Source organism: Oryx dammah, unplaced genomic scaffold, assembly GCF_014754425.2.
Source record: "Oryx dammah isolate SB20612 unplaced genomic scaffold, SCBI_Odam_1.1 HiC_scaffold_5, whole genome shotgun sequence".
Lineage (NCBI taxonomy): Eukaryota > Metazoa > Chordata > Mammalia > Artiodactyla > Bovidae > Oryx > Oryx dammah.
In genome coordinates this window covers 92,294,541-92,312,618 of record NW_024070189.1, presented here as the reverse complement: position 1 = coordinate 92,312,618, position 18,078 = coordinate 92,294,541, and the positions used below count along the sequence as shown (strand labels likewise).

At 50.5% G+C, this 18,078-nt stretch overlaps 1 protein-coding gene and 1 pseudogene across 2 annotated transcripts in view; both read right to left on the bottom strand.

Moving 5' to 3' along the window:
- MYO1F (myosin IF) overlaps positions 1–18,078 on the bottom strand; it is a 39,454-nt gene that overhangs the window by 8,004 nt on the left and 13,372 nt on the right. For both annotated transcript variants that reach the window (XM_040241481.1, XM_040241482.1), the window contains exons 7-19: positions 17,352–17,483; positions 17,055–17,189; positions 16,680–16,812; positions 16,269–16,465; positions 14,497–14,577; positions 14,331–14,417; positions 13,264–13,350; positions 12,620–12,787; positions 10,892–10,977; positions 8,209–8,290; positions 6,568–6,674; positions 5,982–6,080; positions 5,620–5,764 (exon numbers count right to left, since the gene is read on the bottom strand). In XM_040241481.1, the coding sequence (XP_040097415.1) occupies positions 5,620–5,764; positions 5,982–6,080; positions 6,568–6,674; positions 8,209–8,290; positions 10,892–10,977; positions 12,620–12,787; positions 13,264–13,350; positions 14,331–14,417; positions 14,497–14,577; positions 16,269–16,465; positions 16,680–16,812; positions 17,055–17,189; positions 17,352–17,483 (1,539 nt within the window). The remainder of the gene's footprint in view (positions 1–5,619; positions 5,765–5,981; positions 6,081–6,567; positions 6,675–8,208; positions 8,291–10,891; positions 10,978–12,619; positions 12,788–13,263; positions 13,351–14,330; positions 14,418–14,496; positions 14,578–16,268; positions 16,466–16,679; positions 16,813–17,054; positions 17,190–17,351; positions 17,484–18,078) is intronic.
- LOC120864932 lies at positions 15,580–15,682 on the bottom strand (annotated as a pseudogene).

The window sequence follows — 18,078 nt, the reverse complement described above, 5'->3', positions numbered from 1 at the left end:
CTCCTCTTCACTTTCTGCCATAAGGGTGGTGTCATCTGCATATCTGAGGTTATTGATATTTCTCCCGGCAATCTTGATTCCAGCTTGTGTTTCTTCCAGTCCAGCGTTCTCATGATGTACTCTGCATAGAAGTTAAATAAGCAGGGTGACAATATACAGCCTTGACGTACTCCTTTTCCTATTTGAACCAGTCTGTTGTTCCATGTCCAGTTCTAACTGTTGCTTCCTGACCTGCATACAGATTTCTCAAGAGGCAGGTTAGGTGGTCTGGTATTCCCATCTCTTTCAGAATTTTCCACAGTTTATTGTGATCCACACAGTCAAAGGCTTTGGCATAGTCAATAAAGCAGAAATAGATGTTTTTCTGGAACTCTCTTGCTTTTTCCATGATCCAGCGGATGTTGGCAATTTGATCTCTGGTTCCTCTGCCTTTTCTAAAACCAGCTTGAACATCAGGGAGTTCACGGTTCACATATTGCTGAAGTCTGGCTTGGAGAATTTTGAGCATTACTTTACTAGCATGTGAGATGAGTGCAATTGTGCGGTAGTTTGAGCATTCTTTGGCATTGCCTTTCTTTGGGATTGGAATGAAAATGGACCTTTTCCAGTCCTGTGGCCACTGCTGAGTTTTCCAAATTTGCTGGCATATTGAGTGCAGCACTTTCACAGCATCATCTTTCAGGATTTGAAACAGCTCAACTGGAATTCCATCACCTCCACTAGCTTTATTCATAGTGATGCTTTCTAAGGCCCACTTGACTTCACATTCCAAGATGTCTGGCTCTAGATTAGTGATCACATCATCATGATTATCTGGGTCGTGAAGATCTTTTTTGTACAGTTCTTCCGTGTATTCTTGCCACCTCTTCTTAATATCTTCTGCTTCTGTTAGGTCCAGACCATTTCTGTCCTTTATCAAGCCCATCTTTGCATGAAATATTCCCTTGGTATCTCTAATTTTCTTGAAGAGATGTCTAGTCTTTCCCATTCTGTTGTTTTCCTCTATTTCTTTGCATTGATTGCTGAAGAAGGCTTTCTTATCTCTTCTTGCTATTCTTTGGAACTCTGCATTCAGATGCCTATATCTTTCGTTTTCTCCTTTGCGTTTTGCCTCTCTTCTTTTCACAGCTATTTGTAAGGCCTCCCCCGAGAGCCATTTTACTGTTCTGCATTTCTTTTCTATGGGGATGGTCTTGATCCCTGTCTCCTGTACAATGTCACGAACCTCATTCCATAGTTCATCAGGCACTCTATCTATCAGATCTAGGCCCTTAAATCTATTTCTCACTTCCACTGTATAATCATAAGGGATTATTTCTGCCCAGGGGAGAGGGTTTGGTTTCAGCTTGGGAAATAAATCTTTCTTTCTCTGCAGTATTAAAGGCATCTCTTTTCATGCTGCTAAGGGCAGGGGTGGGTGTGCTCAAGGTGGATGACACACACACCCCAGATCTGAGCTTGACCTGGTGTAGTGCATTGAATAGTGTTCTCCCCAAACTTACGTGCACTTGGCGTGAACTTGTGAATGTGACTTTATGTGGAAAGAGGGTCTTTGCAGAGATAATCAAGTTAACATGCAGCAGCAACAGCAGACTGGAGTAGGGTGAATCCAAAATCCAATCTAACTGGTGTTCTTATAAGAAGGAGGGACTTCCCTGGTGGTCCAGTGGTTAAGAATCCACACTTCCAATGCAAGGGGTATGGGTTTGATCCCTGGCCAGGGGACTATGATCCCACATGCTCCATAGTGTGTCAAAAAATAAAAAAGAGGGAAATTTGGACCCAGGTACACAGAGAAGAAGGCCATGTGATGCCAGAGGCAGAGACTACACACCAACAATATAAGTATGATATATCTGTATACCAAGGAATGGCGAGGATTGCTGACAACCACCAGAATTTAGGGAGAAGCAAAGAAAGATTCTTCCCTGGTGCTTTCAGAGGGCTCATAGCCCTTGATTTTGGATTTCTAGCTTCCAGAAATGGGCTTCCCAAGTGACTCAAAGGTAAAGAATCTGCCTGCAATGCAGAAGACTCTGCTTTGATCCCTGGGTTGGGAAGATCCCCTGGAGGAGGAAATGGCAACCCACTCCGGTATTCTTGCCTGGAGAATCCCATGGACAGAGGAGCCTGGTGGGCTACAGTCCATGGGGTCACAAAGAGTTGGACATGACTGAGCATAAGCACAAGCCTCCAGAAACGTGAGAAAATAAATTTTTACTAGGTTTAAGCCAGCCAATTTGTGGTACTCTCTGAACAGCATCCCTGGGAAGCTTGGGATAATGGGTCACCAATAGGTATATAAAACATTTGAGGCATTTTGAATTCATGATTACAAGAAACAAGACCCAACTCTAAATAAGTGCATCTGTAGTTGGGAAAGCTCCAGCTCCATTAATTAACTTAATTCTTTGATCAATTTTTGAGAAACCACAGTTAAACTGTTTCCATTTTACTAAAATTATTTTCATTAGGATTAGTTTTCTTTTTGATTTTTTCCTGTGCAAATTTTTAGTCTGTTTTTTTTCCTTATGAGACTTTCCCACCAGGGACCTCCCCAGTGGTCCAGTGGTTAAGAGTCTACCTGCCAATGCAGGGGGTGTGGCTTTGATCCCTGGTTGGAGAACTAGGATCCAAAATGCTGCAGTGTGGGGCCAAAAACTAAATAAACTAAAGTTTAAAAACTTTCCCACCAAGCTTTTACTTTTATGAGCTTCATTATTTCCAGCTAGTTCACCTTTCCCCCCTCAAAATGTGCAAAGTGCAATTCTGGTCAAAATTTGATTTTACCTTCTGTTGTCTTAGCCAGTGCTAGCATTCTTTCCATACTGCAGCCATGAAGTTAAAAGACACTTGCTCCTTGGAAGAAAAGCTATGACAAACCTAGACAGCATATTAAAAATCAGAGATATTACTTTGCCAAAAAGGTCCATATAGTCAAGGCTATGGTTCTTCCAGTAGTCATGTACGGATGTGAGAGTTGGACCATAAAGAAGGCTGAGCACCAAAGAACTGATGCTTTTGAACTGTGGTGTTGGAGAAGACTCTTGAGAGTCTCTTGGACAGCAAGGAGATCCAACCAGTCAATCCTAAAGGAAATCAGTCCTGGGTGTTCATTGGAAAGACTGATGTTGAAACTGAAACTCCAATACTTTGGCCACCTGATGCGAAGACCTGACGCATTGGAAATGACCCTGATGCTGGGAAAGATTGAAGGCAGGAGGAGAAGGGGATGCCAGAGGATGAGATAGTTGGATGGCATCACTGATTCTATGGACAAGAGTTTAAGCAAACTCTGGGAGTTGGTGATGGACAAGGAGGCCTGGTGTGCTGCAGTTCATGGGGTCACAAAGAATTGGATGCAACTGAACTGAACTGAGCATTCTTTTGTCTTTGTGTGTGTGTGTGTGTCAATTTTTATCTTTTCCTTTCAGAGTCATATATTCCAATTTGCCCGTAACCAGCAAGATGGATTCTCTTTCTCTCTCTCACCCTCCCATTTTCCTCTTTTTTCCTAGCCCTCCCTCTCTCTTCTCTTTCTTATGTGTTAACACTTAAATTCTTCCAAGTGCAGTTTTAGCCTCAGACAGTTTTGGTTTGTACTGTTTACTGGAGTGGGTAGCCATTCATCTTCAACCCAGGGATCAAAGCCAGGTCTCACTGCTTTGCAGGCAGATTCCTTACCATCTGAGCCACCAGAGCAGCCCAAGTTTCTATCACTAACAATATCTATTTTGAATGTGATTCTACACTGTTTTTATTCTTTGGAGCAAAGTACATCCATAGTGAAAAGCTCTAGGAGGAAGATGCCAACATATCTAGAGGATGAAGAATCTGGACCTTCCACGACAGACTGTTTTTGTAGCTATGGAATCTCTAGAGCCTCCACCCCACTGTGTTATGTTTTTGCTTTGCTGAGAGAACAGTTACTTGTAAATTACAGTAACATTAAGGGAATCCTGCAGACAATCCCCTGGTTGTACTCATAAAGTCCTTGAGAGGCTATGGAGCAGGTGACATGATTATGCACATGATGGGCACCCAGCTGGGCCTGGCCCATACCCCCAGCACACCTTGCCCCCGTGCCCCAGCTTCTCTGGAACCTAAGATTCCTTTGGAAGTCTGGTGAACCAGCCCAGTTCACTGAGATGGGCATCCCTCTGTGTACTTTCCAGTTCTCACACCAAAGCAGGTGGCCAGACAGGCCCTTAGGGGCTTCTTCACTTTGCCTTTTTTTTTGTTATTCTTGTCACTGTTGCTTTTTAAAAAACTTGCCCCCTCCCAGCTTTATTGAGCTATAACTGACATACAGCACTGTGTAAGTTTAAAGTGTACACATATATGTTGATCTGATATACATATTATGTTGCAAAATGATTACCACTATAGGTTAGCTAACCCTTCTGTCCTGTCACATAATTACCATGTCTTTCTTGTGGCAAGACAATTGACGATCTACTCCCTAAGCAAATTTCCAGTATTTAATGTGCTGTGCTTAGTCACTCAGTCATGTCCGACTCTTTGCGATGCCATGTCCCTGGGGATTCTCCAGGCAAGAATACCGGAGTGGGTTGCTATGACCTCTTCCAGGGGATCTTCCCAATCCAGGGATTGAACCTAGGTCTCACATTGCAGGCAGATTCTTTACCATCTGAGCCACCAGGGAAGCACCCTGTATATAATACAGTACCACCAGCCTTAATCACCACACTGCCCTGTACGTTAGATCCCTAGAACTTATTGTCATTGTTGCTTTTGCTCTTGAAAGTAGAGGCAGCATAAAGTCTGGGGTACTTCCAGCCTTTGATAAAAGGCTAGAAACTGATGACAGTGTGCTAGAAGGATTATTTCTATATTGGAGGATGTGAAATGAGGTTTGTTTTATAACAAGAAAATTGCCACTTTGGGACTTCCCTGGCAGGCCAGTGGTTAAGAATCTGCACTTCCATTGCAGGGTGCATGGGTTCGATCCCTGATCAGGGCACTAAGATTCTGCATGCTGTGTGGCGTAGCCAAAGAATACATAAAAATAAACTAAGAAAATTGCCACTTTGACCTGAATCTCTGGTCCAGGTACTCATGAATGAAGGAATGAAATAAGAAAAGAGAGAGAAAACAGGACAAGAGGAAGGAAGGCAAAGGAAGGAATGAAGATGATAGAAGGAGATGGAGGAAAGAACAAAGAAAGGAAAGGACAAAAAGACATTCTGGTCCCTTCCAAGGGGTTATCACCACAGGTGGATATGTGTTTCTCTAGCAGCTTCCTGGCCCCAAGGACCCTCTAGCTAATTTTTTTTCTTTTTTTTTTTTGCCATGCCCAATGGCATGAAGGATCCTAGTTACTCCACTAGGGATCAAACCTGCACCCGCTGCATTGGAAGCTCAGCGTCTTAATCACTGAACCACCAGGGAAGTCCAACTAATTTAGTTTTCCTGAGCACTGTGCCTCGGACTTCCCACTTTGTTTAATTCTCACGTTGATCCTGCAAGGTGACTAGGACTCTCCGCAATTTCCAAATGGAGAAACCGAGGCTTGAGGGTGGCGGGGAGGAAACGTGCCCATCCTGAAGAACAGGACCATGCAAGTGATGCTGGTGTCTGTCTCTCCCACACACTTACGGACTCAGGGTTCTTAACGAAGACCTTGGTGCTCCCCATCTGGTACTGGTCCGGCTCCATATTGACTGCCCGCAGCAAGTGCTGGACCCCCTGACGCTCATCCCCGCGCCAGTACGGCCACGTCTCGGGGGTCAGAATGGCGTACCTGAGGCCAGGGCGGAGGAAGGTCTGAGCGGCTGGTCGGGCTGCGGGGAGGGTGGGCGGAGCGGCGGGTGGTGGGTGGGGCGACTGGAGTGGGCAGGGGGCGGGCAGTGGTGGGGTGGGCGGGGGCGGGGCAGTGGTGCAGTGGGCGGGGGGCGGGGCAGTGGTGGGGGCGGGGAGGGGCCGGCGGGAGGTGGGTGAGTGTGGCAGGGCTGCCTTACCTCTGCAGGAATTTGGCAAACTGGCGGCGGTAGGCGAAGCCCGCGCGGCGCACCCTGATGTTCTCCTTCAGGCCCAGGTACTCCACCTGGTGCTTGACCCTGGGGAGAGGGCAGCCTGAGTCCCCTGGTGGCGGCCTCACCGCTCCGGGGCTGTCTGGATTCATGCTGGGAGCAGTTTAGGGGGTGAGTTCTGAGGTCTAGGGAGGGGGTTCAGTGCTGGTCCAGGGGTCCACTTTGGAGTTAGTTCTGTCACTGGGGGCGTGGGTTCTAGGGGGAGGGCTCGGTGTTTGCTGCGTGGTCAGTTTTAGGAACAATTCTAGGGGTGGGTCCTGGGGTCTGGGGAATGAGGGGGACTGTATTATTAGTTCTGCACACAGTCTGGGATCCTCCCTGGGGACCTCGGTCAGTGCTGGGTGTAACCCCGGGGCCCTGAGGGGTTTTGCGCTGGTCCTAGGGGTTAGCCTGGATGAGACCTGTGATGGATTCCATGACCCTGGGTGGCGGGGGAGGTTTGCGAGGGAGGGTGAGTCTCGGGGACAGGCAGTGTGGACTGGCTTAGATGGGGCGGGGCGGGGGGCGGCGTCACCTGTTCTCCTCCCAGTCTCGGGGCCTCTTGGTCTCATTGGGCTTGATGCACCGGATGTAGTGGGGCGTGCATCTCTTCAGCGTGGACACCAGGTCATTCGCTTGTTTCTAAGGTGGGGAGAGAAGATGGGGATGGGGGGCACGGATGGGACCCTCTGGCCCCTCTCTCTTCCCATTCTGAATACAGCCCCAAGAGACCCAGACATGCTGCACAGGAACGTGGGCGTGGCACCTGATGGACTCAGGCATCCCTGGTCCCCATGTGGCTCTGTTAGCAGGTACCACATGGGGTTCATATCCTGTGTGTGTACCTGATCCTCGAACCCCAAACCAGGAGCTCTCATTGTCTGCCGCACTCGCTGCTTAGCCAGGTGCAGAGTAAGTGCTCAGCGAAGGTTTGTTGATGGACTAGCTGAGCACGTGGGAGCACACACTTCCTGGCTATTTCTGCCTGTCCTTTGGGGCACAGGTGTTTTAAAAGCAGAGAATCACACGTGTGTGCCTGAGAGGTAGTCCTGCAGAGAAGACTAGAAAGGACATCGTTCCAAGGGGGAAGACTGGAGGATTGGTAGAAGAGACTCTGGCGTGGATCACAGTTCTGGTGTGCGATCCAGGCCAGTGACTGCACCTCTCTGAGCCTTTGCCTCCCATCTGCCATGTGGAACTAATCTCCTGTCTGTAAAGTGTCTCGTGTTTGCTGCCAGCACTGAGAAGTGCCCAATATACTGTTATTAAAGTATTATGATGATGGAACACCCATGTTCATAAAAGCACTCTTCAAAATAGCCAAAAGGCAAAAACAGCCCAAGTGTCCATCAGTGGAGGAATGGATAAGAAAATATCCATTATATCCATGGTATATTATTCAGCCTTAAAAAGGGAGGAAATTCTGACACATGCATGAACCTTGAAGATATTATGCTCAGTGAAACAAACCGGCCACATAAGTGTCCAATTCCACTTATAGGAAGTCCCCAGAAGAGTTACACCCACAGAGACAGAAAGCAGGATGGCAGGTGCCAGGGGCTGGGGAAGAGGGTGGGGAGTTAGTGATTAATGGGGACAAAGTTTCAGTTTGGGAAGGGGAGAAAGTTCTGGAGATCGATGGTGGGGATGTTTGCACAACAATGTGAATGTCCTTCATGCCGCTGAGATGTACACTTAAAAATGGTTAAGGCTCAGACGGTAAAGAATCATCCTGACAATGTAGGAGGTATATGTTCAATCCCTGGGTCAGGAAAATCGCCTGGAGAAGGGAATGGTGACCCACTCCAGTATTCTTGCCTGGAGAAGAATCCCATGGACAGGGGAGCCTGGCTGGTGACAGTCCATGGGATCCCAAAGAATTGAACATTAACTGAGTGACTAACACTTTCACTTTATGTATATTTTACCATAATGAAGAAGAAAGTGACAAATGACCAAAAGACCAAAAAAAGAAAAAAAATCATTAGGATGATGGCTCATGTCTGGATTTAGGGGCGTAGGAGGACATTAAGGAAGCTGGTCCAAGCTCCCCAACCCCAGCACTGGAAGAAGCCCTTGTTGAATAGAAGATGCCAGAGGGAGGGGCAGAGGCTCTGCAATGGGGAGAGATGGACATAGGAACGACAGAACTGGACCTTTCCCTCCCCGTGCCCACCTTGATCTTGGAACCGGCGGTGCTAGGGCGGCCCTTCTTTTCCACATCCAGCTTCTCGGGAAAGAGCATCCGGAGGAAGGCCCTGGGAGGGAGAAGAGAAGGAGTTTGGAGGTGCAGGTTAACTTTGGGTGCCTTCCTGGAGGTGGGGCTGTTGAGGTGTCTGGGACCCAGAGATCATGCTGTACGCGTGCGGTTCCCCTGAAGGTTGGTGAGTGTGATGATGAAAACCAGAGGGTGGGTTTCATCCTTTTGGTTCCTTGATTTATTTGTACTGTTACTTTTTCCTCCATGACTGCATGACTTGGGTAGCAAGTAAAAGAAAACAGTTCGACTAAGTGATGCGGCATCTCTGGCATCACAGGTAGGTCCCCTTGGAGGAACCGTCTTACGGGGCAGAGGCTTGCACATACGTACAGGGAAATACAGACAAGGACCTTGCTGCTGCAGCCCCATGGGTTATAGCCACAGATGGGCACAACCTCAGTGTCCATCAACAGGGGTTGGTTAAATTCACTTTGGTGAACCTGAGCAGGACCGTTGAGGGGAACTTCCCAAAGACAGACAATTTCTCCTCTTTCCCATGTCCCCCGCCTATTTTCTGTTGGAAAGCTTTAGCCTCCTAGGCCTTCTCTGAAATCCAAAGGCAAATTTAATCAGAAAAGTGAGAAAATACAGAAACAAAGGAACACAGTCAAGCAGGACAAAATAATGATAGTTTAGCTGTAAAAGAAAGTTAGACTTTCAATTCTTCCTCAGTGGGTGTAGAGGGCTTCCTTGGTGGCTCATCGATAAAGAATCCTCCTGCCAGTGCAGGAGATGAGGGTTCAAGGGTTCAATCTCTGGATTGGGAAGATTCCCTGGAGAGAAAAAAAATGACAACCCACTCCAATATTCTTGCCTGGGAAATCCCATGGACAAAGGAGGCTGAGGGGTTACAGTTCCAAGGGGTCGCAAAGAGTTAGACATGACTTGGCGACTAACAACAAAGGGCTATAGATAATATCCTGAGCCATATCCTTAAGCTGTTTTGCAGATACTAAAACCCCTGCCAGGTAGGAGTTAAATAAATTCTGACTACCAGCATGAAGACCCCAGACCAGCTGGAACCAGGTTGATGATTAAGATTCCTAAAACATCACCCTATTACCTCACCATCAACTGATCAGAAAATTGTGAAAGGATCACACCCTGTGACCCTTTCTCTCACACTATCTGTAAAGATCCTTCCCTGAAAGTCCTCCGGGAGTGTGGGGTCTTTTGAGTAGAGCTACCTGTTCTTGCTTGGACCTGCAATTAATGCTGTACTTTGCTTCACCGCCTCCTAGTGTTTGGAGGTTGACTTTGCAGTGAGTCAGGTGGGCAGGCCTGAGTTTGGTTTGGCAACATTGTTATGTTCATTGTTACATTCCTCTTTGATGAGATCTTCTCCCAGGGCTATAATCTAGAATGAGTGGACTGCTTAGTAGATGCAGACTATGTGTTTGCACACATGAGTGCTCAGTCATGTCCAACTCTTTGCGACCCTATGGACCAGGCTCCTCTGTCCATGGGATTCTCCAGGCAAGAATACTGGAGTGGGTTGCCATTTCCTCCTTCAGGGGATCTTCTCCCTCCCAAGGATTGAAACCCTGTGTCTCCAGGCAAGAATACTGGAGTGGGTTGCCATTCTCCCCCACCACCCAGGGATCGAACCCCTGTGTCTCCTGCATTGCAGGCGGGTTCCTTTACTGCTGGGGCCACCAGGGAAGCCCACACAAGTGATAGGAATGGGGATTTGACTGCAGTTTTGCATGAGGGATCTTTGTGGTTAATGCATATGTTTCAAATTGGATTGTGGTGGTGCCTGTACAATTCTGTACATTTATTAAAAATCATTTATAAAAATTGATGCATTTAATGGTATGCAATTTATATCTGAATCGGGCCATTTAAAAATAAGTATATGTATAGATTCAGTTTTATTGGATGTGGAATAATATTGGACAGTGTTGCTCTAAATCAGTGGTTCCTAAACTCGAATGTACACATGGCTCCTGGGATCTTGTTAAAATGCAGACTCTGAGTCATTCAGTTTACTGTGGAGCCTGAGATTCTCTGTATCAGAAGATGCTCATGTTACCATTCTAGAAACCACAATATCAGCACTTTACGAACCACTGTCTTAGAACATTCACCCTGTGCTATATTCCATTTGCTTTCAAATTGTGGTGCTGGAGAAGTCTCCTGAGAGTTCCTTGGACTGCAAGGAGATAAACCAGTCAATCCTAAAGAAAATCAACCTTAAGCATTCACTAGAAGGACTGATGCTGAAGCTGAAGCTCTAATACTTCGGCCACTTGATGCAAAGAGCTGACTCATTGGAAGATACTCTGATGCTGGGAAAGATTGAGAGCAGGAGAAGGGGGTGGCAGAGGATGAGACGGGTGGATAGCACCGACTCAATGGACATGGATTTGAACAAACTCCAGGAGACAGTGAATGCCAGGGGAGCCTGGCATGCTGCAGTTCATGAGGTCATGAAGAATCAGAAGTGACTGAACCACTGAACAACAAAATTCACTAGAAACAGCTGCCCCCACAACCTCTGGAGTGATGGGAGCTCTGGGGAAGGTGAGGTGGTCCCTGGGCCTCCCCTATCCCCACAGGGAGTTGCCCAGAGACCTCCACGCCTGAGACCACTCACTGCTCACTGGTCTGCATCAACTCTATGAGGTCAGAGAAGAGGACATCACGGTTCCTCTCGCAGAAGCCGCTGACGTCATAGGAGACCTGGAGGAAGGTGGCATGGGGGGTAGTGAGAATCTGAAGTGAGGGATGGGGGTTCCCATGGGGGCCTGCTCTGGGGTGAGAAGACTGGGCAGTATCTGTGGTTCATATTAGGCAGTCGGGAGCAGCATGGACCTGGTTGAGGGGGAGACTGGAGGTCTCATGCTCAAGGTGAGATTGGAGGGTTAGGACTGCAGTCTGGGTCAGAGGGGAGAGAAGATGGAGGGTTACAGTCCAGACTAGGGGAAGGAGCTGCAGGCTGGATCAGAAGAAGGAGGAGGTGACAGTTATAGCCCAGCTTGGGGAGTGAGGGGCTGTAATCTGGGTAGGGGGGAGCAGTCCCTGGGTGTCTGCTAATTAACTTGGAATCAAAAGGTCACATTGAGCCTCTGTGTTCTGGTCGACTGGGGGCCTGGGGGATTGTGTCAGGAGGGTTATGGCACTGGCTGGAGTTTGGTGGGTGGGAGGGGGGTTCAGCCTGGCTTGTAGACTGGGTCTGCCGTCCAGGGTGCAGGCTTCCTATAGTTCTGGTCAGGCTACTCTCAGGATGAGGAGCACGGAGCCCCAGCCCACTTTAGGAATGGTGGGCTGCAGCACAGTCAGGGAACCACTGGGGCTGTTTACTGCCCACGATAAGGTCAAAGAGAGAGCATGCAGTCTTGGAAACTGGGGAGGGGGACCTTGGCCAGGGTGGGAGGACAGTGGCTTTCTGAAACTTTGGGTAGGGGTTTGTCTATAGGGGGTCTGTCTGAGGTGGTAGGTTGCAGCAGGATCCAGGGGTCTCCCAAGTTGGGATCAGAAGAAGGGCAGCCATGTTCTGGGTCAGGGGGACACTGGGGCTTATAACTCAGATTAGGGCTTAGGGGGCTCTGCTGCCTAATTTGGGGTTGATGGGAGGGAGTTTGTGTCCTGTAAGGTGTGTGTGTGGGGGTGCTCAGTCATTTTGGACTGTAGCCCACTAGGCTCCTCTGTCCGTGGGAATCTCCAGGCAATACTAGAGTGGGTTGCCATCCCCTTCTCCAGGGTATTTTCTCGACCCGGGGATGAAACCCACATCTCTCGCAATGGCAGGCAGATTCTTTATCACTGAGCCACCCAAGAAGTCTGTAAGGGGCAGGTGTTGCTGTCCTGTTAGTTGGGAGCGCTGTGGCCTTGATGGGGGAGTGGACAGTGGGTTTACCAGCCCTGCTGAAAGGCCATGATAGTGGGGGCGCTAGGCCAATCCCTGGGGGTCAGTGGGAGGTGGGGATCGAATTTCTGGTCAGTAGGGGGAAGGCTCGAGAAGGGGTTCAGTGTTCTTTAGCACTGGCTGGTGTCTGGGTAGATTCCTTCTGTTGGAAAATTGGGAGGCTGCAGCAGGAAGAAGCCTCTGGAGGTGTGTGTGGGGAGGGTGTCTGAGGGGCGAGGCCTGACGGGCGGGGACCGAGGGACAGGGTCTGAGGAGTGGGGGCGGGGCCCGAGGGAGTGGGATCTGATGGGCGGGGTTGGGTCTTAGCGGGAGGAGACCGAGGGGAGGAGTCTGAGGGTCGGGCTAGGTCTGAGGGGGCGTGTCCGAGGGGCGAGGTCTGATGGGTGGGGTCGGGTCTGAGGGGCGGAGTCTCAGGATCCGAGGGGCGGGGTCCGAGGGACGGGGGGCGGGGCGCACCTTGCCCGCGTAGTGGTGGATGACGAAGCCCGCGCTCCAGCTGTTGAAGTGCTCATGGTTGCCCACGGCTGCCTGCAACTTCTGCAGCAGCGTCTGGTCGGCGCCGCCGCCCGTGGCGTGCATGGTGGCGCATACGTCGTCCAGGACGCTCATGATGCCTGGGGGGTTCTGTGGGGTGAGGAGGTGGGGAAGGGCTCAGCACGGACTGGCCCCAAACCCTTGCCGCTCCTAGGAGGGAGCGGAAGTGATGGGAAGCTCCGATGTGTGGGGATGCTGTGGAAGCTCTCTGGTACAGGATGGGGTGGGGAACCCCATAAGGGATCCGTGCCTCTATCCTTTCCCCAGATGGAGATGAAGGGGGACCTGTCAACTTTGACCCCTCTCTCCCCCGCAGCCTGCCTTGGGGGCGATGTTTGTGGAGTGAATAAGTGACAGGTGAGCAGAGTGAAGACGTGGTGGCTAATGGATATGTCCGTGGGTCTCCATCTGCCTAAAGGGGAGCGTGGGTTAGAAGGGTCTATAGGGGCCCAGAACCTCCAGGGTTCTCCCAGCTCTTCCAAGCCCAGCTCAGGGGCACAGTGATTTCCCAAGCCCAGTTCTGACTGGGGCCCAGCGAGAACCCCCAAATCTGGCTCAGCCCTCACCAGCTTGTTTTCGATGAGGTCACAGACGATTTTGTTGTTGAAGTACTGGATGGGGGTCCAGCGGATACCCTCCTGTACGTACTCCTCCTGGGGGTGGCAAAGGGGGCAGAGATGGGACCAGGCATCTGGGCAAAGATGTGAGTGTTTCTAGAATGTTAGCTTCACAAACATGGGTGGAGGAAGTGTGACAGATGTCGCTCCCATAACTTGTCCTTCCAGTCTCATTACTTAGGACTGTCTCTGATAACAAATCTCATTTCCTGCAGGTCAGACCTTCCCCCTGGGGTACCAGAATTGAGCCCCAGTTGCCTGAAGTGTGATCTTGTCGTGAATACATCCCATTTGGCTCTTAAAAAAAGAATCCCTTTCAGAGCCTGAAAGCCAGCCAGTGGTTAAGACCCTGCTCTTCCACTGCAGTGCATATGGGTTCAGTCCCCGGTGGGAGTCTAAGATCTCACTTGCAGTGTGGGGTAGCCAAAAATAAATAAATAATTTAAAAAATCCCTTTGTCACTTCTTCAGTCATCTCCTGGTATTTGCCCTGAATCGTAGTCTCAGGCTCTGCCTCTGCAGGATGGGTAGAATGAAAATGGCAGGATTTTCTCCATCCCATTCATGGGGGTCTTCTCAGCACTGCAAACAGTGCCTGCTACACAGCAGGTGCTGTTCAGTTGTGTCCGACTCTTTGCAGCCCCATGGACTGTAGCCTGCCAGGCTTCTCTGTCCATGGGATTTTCCAGGCAAGAATCCTGGAGTGGGTAGTCATACTCTCCTCCAGGGGATCTTCCTGACCCTGACATCGAACCCACGTCTCCTGTATTGGCAGGCAGATTATTTACCGTCTGAGCCACCAGGAAGCCCATTGAAGATTTGAACAAAGAGGCAATGCTCCAGCCCTCATCAGAGCTTTAGAGGTAGAAAACCCCTGTGAAGAAGGAGCTTGGACATGTCAGTAGAAGGAAGTGCCCTTGTGGGGCTGGGGTGTCCCTGGTTGCTTGGCAACCTTCATGGTCCCACACCTTCTCCCCAGTGACCCCTGGCCCTGGCCAGTTGTCTTCCCCTGCCCACCTGTTCAGCCTTCAGAGTGAGTTCAATAAAGATCTGCTGCAGTTTCTCGTTTACAAAGTTGATGCAGAACTGCTCAAAGCCGTTTTTCTGCCAAGGGAGGAAAAGCGTGCCTCACTCAGTGGGCTGATGCCGGAGGCCCCCCTCCCACTGGGCCACAGGGTCATACCTGGAATATCTCAAAGCCGTAGATGTCAAGCACACCGATACTGTACTCCTCCTGGGGCTTCTGCATGGCACGGTTGATGGCCTGTGATGCACAGGGACACTAGGTGAGGGGCTACACAGGCCTGTCACTCTCTTGAAATGCTCTTGTCCCCTCCCACCACTGTGTCTCCTGCCTTCCCCATCGCTGGGCCTACCCTCACCCCTGTTCATCATTCCTACAAGAAACAGGTGTTAGGACATTAGGGTTCCTTTCTTGGGAGCTGGCTCTGCCCCTTAACCACTTTGCACCTCTATTTGCTCATTTTTAAAATGGGTTCACAGTAGCCTCTCTCTCAGAGGGCTTTTTCTTAAGAATAAAATAAATCAATGCAAGAAGAACGGAACCATAGCTGGCATGCATTAATTGCTATGGAGTGTTGGCTACTACAATCACAATCCTTTTTTCTTTTTTTGACAGGAAAGTGGGATTTATTGATGGGCATGAGTAAAGAGCGGGCTTCCCAGGTGGTGCTAGAATCTGCCTATCAGTGCAAGAGACAGGTTTGATCCCTGTGTTGGGAAGACCTCCTGGAGGAGGAACTGGCAACTCACTCCAGTATTCTTGCCTGGAGAATCCCATGGACAGAGGAGCCTGGTGGGCTACAGTCCATAGAGTTGCAAAGAGTCAGGCATGACTGAGGCGACTTAGCACGTCCGAGTCAGGAGGGGACGGTGTCCAGGCTCTCGTGAGCACAGGGCCCACTATTTGTCCAGGGGGCAGTGATTAGGGCTGTATTTGACCCCGCAGCCATCTGGAATGAGCCGCTTTTCTGCCACCATGTTTCCAAATTCATCCTCATTAAACTTAGTAAATCCTCACTTCTAGGAGATATGGATCTTCTGGCAGCCAGGGAACTTGAAGTTGGCCCTGTGGAGGGCCTCAAACATATGCTCCTTATTCTGCAGCTTGGTGCGGATGGACATCATGACTTGGCCAGGGTGGACCCTGGCCACTGGGCCCTGGGGCTTTCCAAAGGCACCTCACACAACTGTCTAGAGCCTAGACTGGGGGGTAGCATGTCCATCATGAATGTCCCCTGGAAAGGACTGTCTCCAAGATCCCTTAGGCAGCAGGCCACCTACTCTACCAAGGAGGCTGCTGTTTGCAATTATTGCACGTTTAGTCACCGTTCTTGACCTTGACACATCCTGTTCTCATCTACCATCACCTGTTCCATCACTTTGTCCTTCTGACAGCCGTGCTCATGGCTCTCTCTAAGGCGCCCACCCCTCTCCATTCCAGCAGCCCCCATCTTGTTCCAGGCCTGGACATTTCCAGTAGCCCCCTCCTGCTTGGGCTCCATGCAATAGCCAAAGTGAAAGTGAAAGTATTAGTCACTCAGTTGTGTCCAACTCTTTTGTGACCCCATAGACTGTAGCCCATCAGGCTCCTCTGTCCATGGGATTCTCTAGGCAAGAATACTGGAGTGCGTTGCCATTCCCTTCTCCAGGGGATCTTTCCTATCCAGAGATCGAACCCAAATCTCATTCCTTTGCAGGCAGATTCTTTACTGTCTGAGCCACTAGGGAAGCATACAGATCAGTTTTTAAGGAAGACCTTAAATCTCCCATCAAATCATCTCCTGCCCTGTGTGGTACCTCCCAAAGCTGGGCATTAGCAAGGTCATGACACTCAAGACGCTCCCCCTCCCTCTCTTGGCTGGTCCAAGCCCTGGGCCTGGTGCTGCCCCAGAGCCCCTCTCCCCCTACCCCTGTCCTCAGAGCCCCACTTGCCTCCACGAGGAAGTCAAAGAGACGGGAGTAGAGCCCCTTGGCCAGAGCATCGCGCGTGTAGGCTGCCTGCTCCACGTTCAGGGTCACGTCAATGGACTCGCTGCGTCCACCCCAGCGGCTGTCCATCTTGCGGCTGGTCAGTTTCTCCTGCAGCCGCCCGCTGTCAATGCCCAGGAGGTAGGCAGGGAAGGCCAGGACTGCCAGGTGGTGGAGTGGAGAAAGGGAGCAGCCGGTTGGGTTCTTGGGCCTCACACGGGGGCTCCCATCTCTCCCCAGTTTTGCCTGGTGACGTCGATCTTGTCCGCTTAGGTCCTCAGCTTCTGGGGGCCACAACTGGGAGGAAGCAGTTCACACACACACACACACACACACACACGCCTCCACCACCCACTCCACAGCACCCACACTCACGGTCTGCGCTCTCCACCCGGGCGTAATTCCCGTCTTCACAGAAGCTGATGTTTCCCAAATGCAAGATCCCCGCCACGAGCTGCAGGACCAGCTCTTGGACGTTGGCCGGGATCCCAATGACTTGCATGGCGCTCTGTAGGCACATGGGGCACAGAGCCTGTGGTGCACCTCCAGCCGACCCGTGGGTTAGGCTTCAGTGACCACAACACAAATATGCGGGGCGGGGGGACGGTCAGGACACCTGGATCCCTCTCCTGGCTTTTTTTTTTTTTTTGCTGCATGACCTTGGGCAAGTCCCTGTCCCTCTCTGGGCCTTGGTTTCCCAATTTGTAACACAAGAAGGTTTCCTGGGGCTGAAGTGGCAACGGTGCTCACCAGAGTCTCACTGAAGTCGCTCCGGTCATCGGTGCCGTCCACCTTGTAGGTGTCTGACTGGTTGAGGTAGTAGTAGTAGTCGGGAGTCATGAGCCCTAGGTTCTGCCGCTGCTCCTGAGAGGCCCCTTCCAGCAGCTGGAGGGCGGGTGAAGCTCATTCACATGGTGGTAGACCAGTGCAGCCCTCGTAATCCCCGGGTCCTTGCTTTCACGGGCTCCCAAACACCGACCCTCCCGTGGTATCCCCCCCGGGCTCCGGTGAGGCTCCCTCCCAGCCCCATGGCCACCTTCCTTGCACCTGATAGTAGATGTGGAAATTCCTCTCGTTTTCATTCTGCATGACCACGCGGGATTTCTCCAGCAGGAAGTTGGAGATCTTGCCCCCATCCGGCTCCCCACCTCGGCTGAACTGGATCTCAAAGTACTTGCCCTGAACCCAAGAAAGCCACATCAGTCCGCACCCAGGGTCCCAGGGCTGCAGGTGAGGAAGGATGGGGGATGGGTCTTATGAGCCTTCTTCCCCAAGTGACCTCAAGTAGCTCTTCTCTCCCCAACTGCCACTTACTGTTCTTCTCACCAGCTCCTTCCCTCCAGCCTTTGCCTAAAATGGGTCCTGGGCCAGGAATACCTTTGCCTCCCTCCCTGATGATTCAAGCCTTAACCTGGGGCCTCTAGCCCTGTTGCCATTCCCTTCTCCAGGGAATCTTCCCAACCCAAGAATCGAACCCGAGTCTCCTGCATTGCAGGTAGATTCTTTACCGTCTGAGCCAGAACTATATAAAATAAGGGGCTTCCCAGGTAGCAACAGTGGTAAAGAATCTTCCTGCCAATGCAGGAGACATAGGTACCTTGGGTTCGACCCCTGGTCCGATCCAGAGGATTGGAAAGATCCCCTGGAGAAGGAAGTGGCAACCCACTCCAGTATTCTTGCCTGGGAAATCCCACGGACAGAGGAGCCTGGCAAGCTACAGTCCATGGGGTTGCAAAAGAGTTGGACACCACTGAGCACAACAGCAGCAATAGAA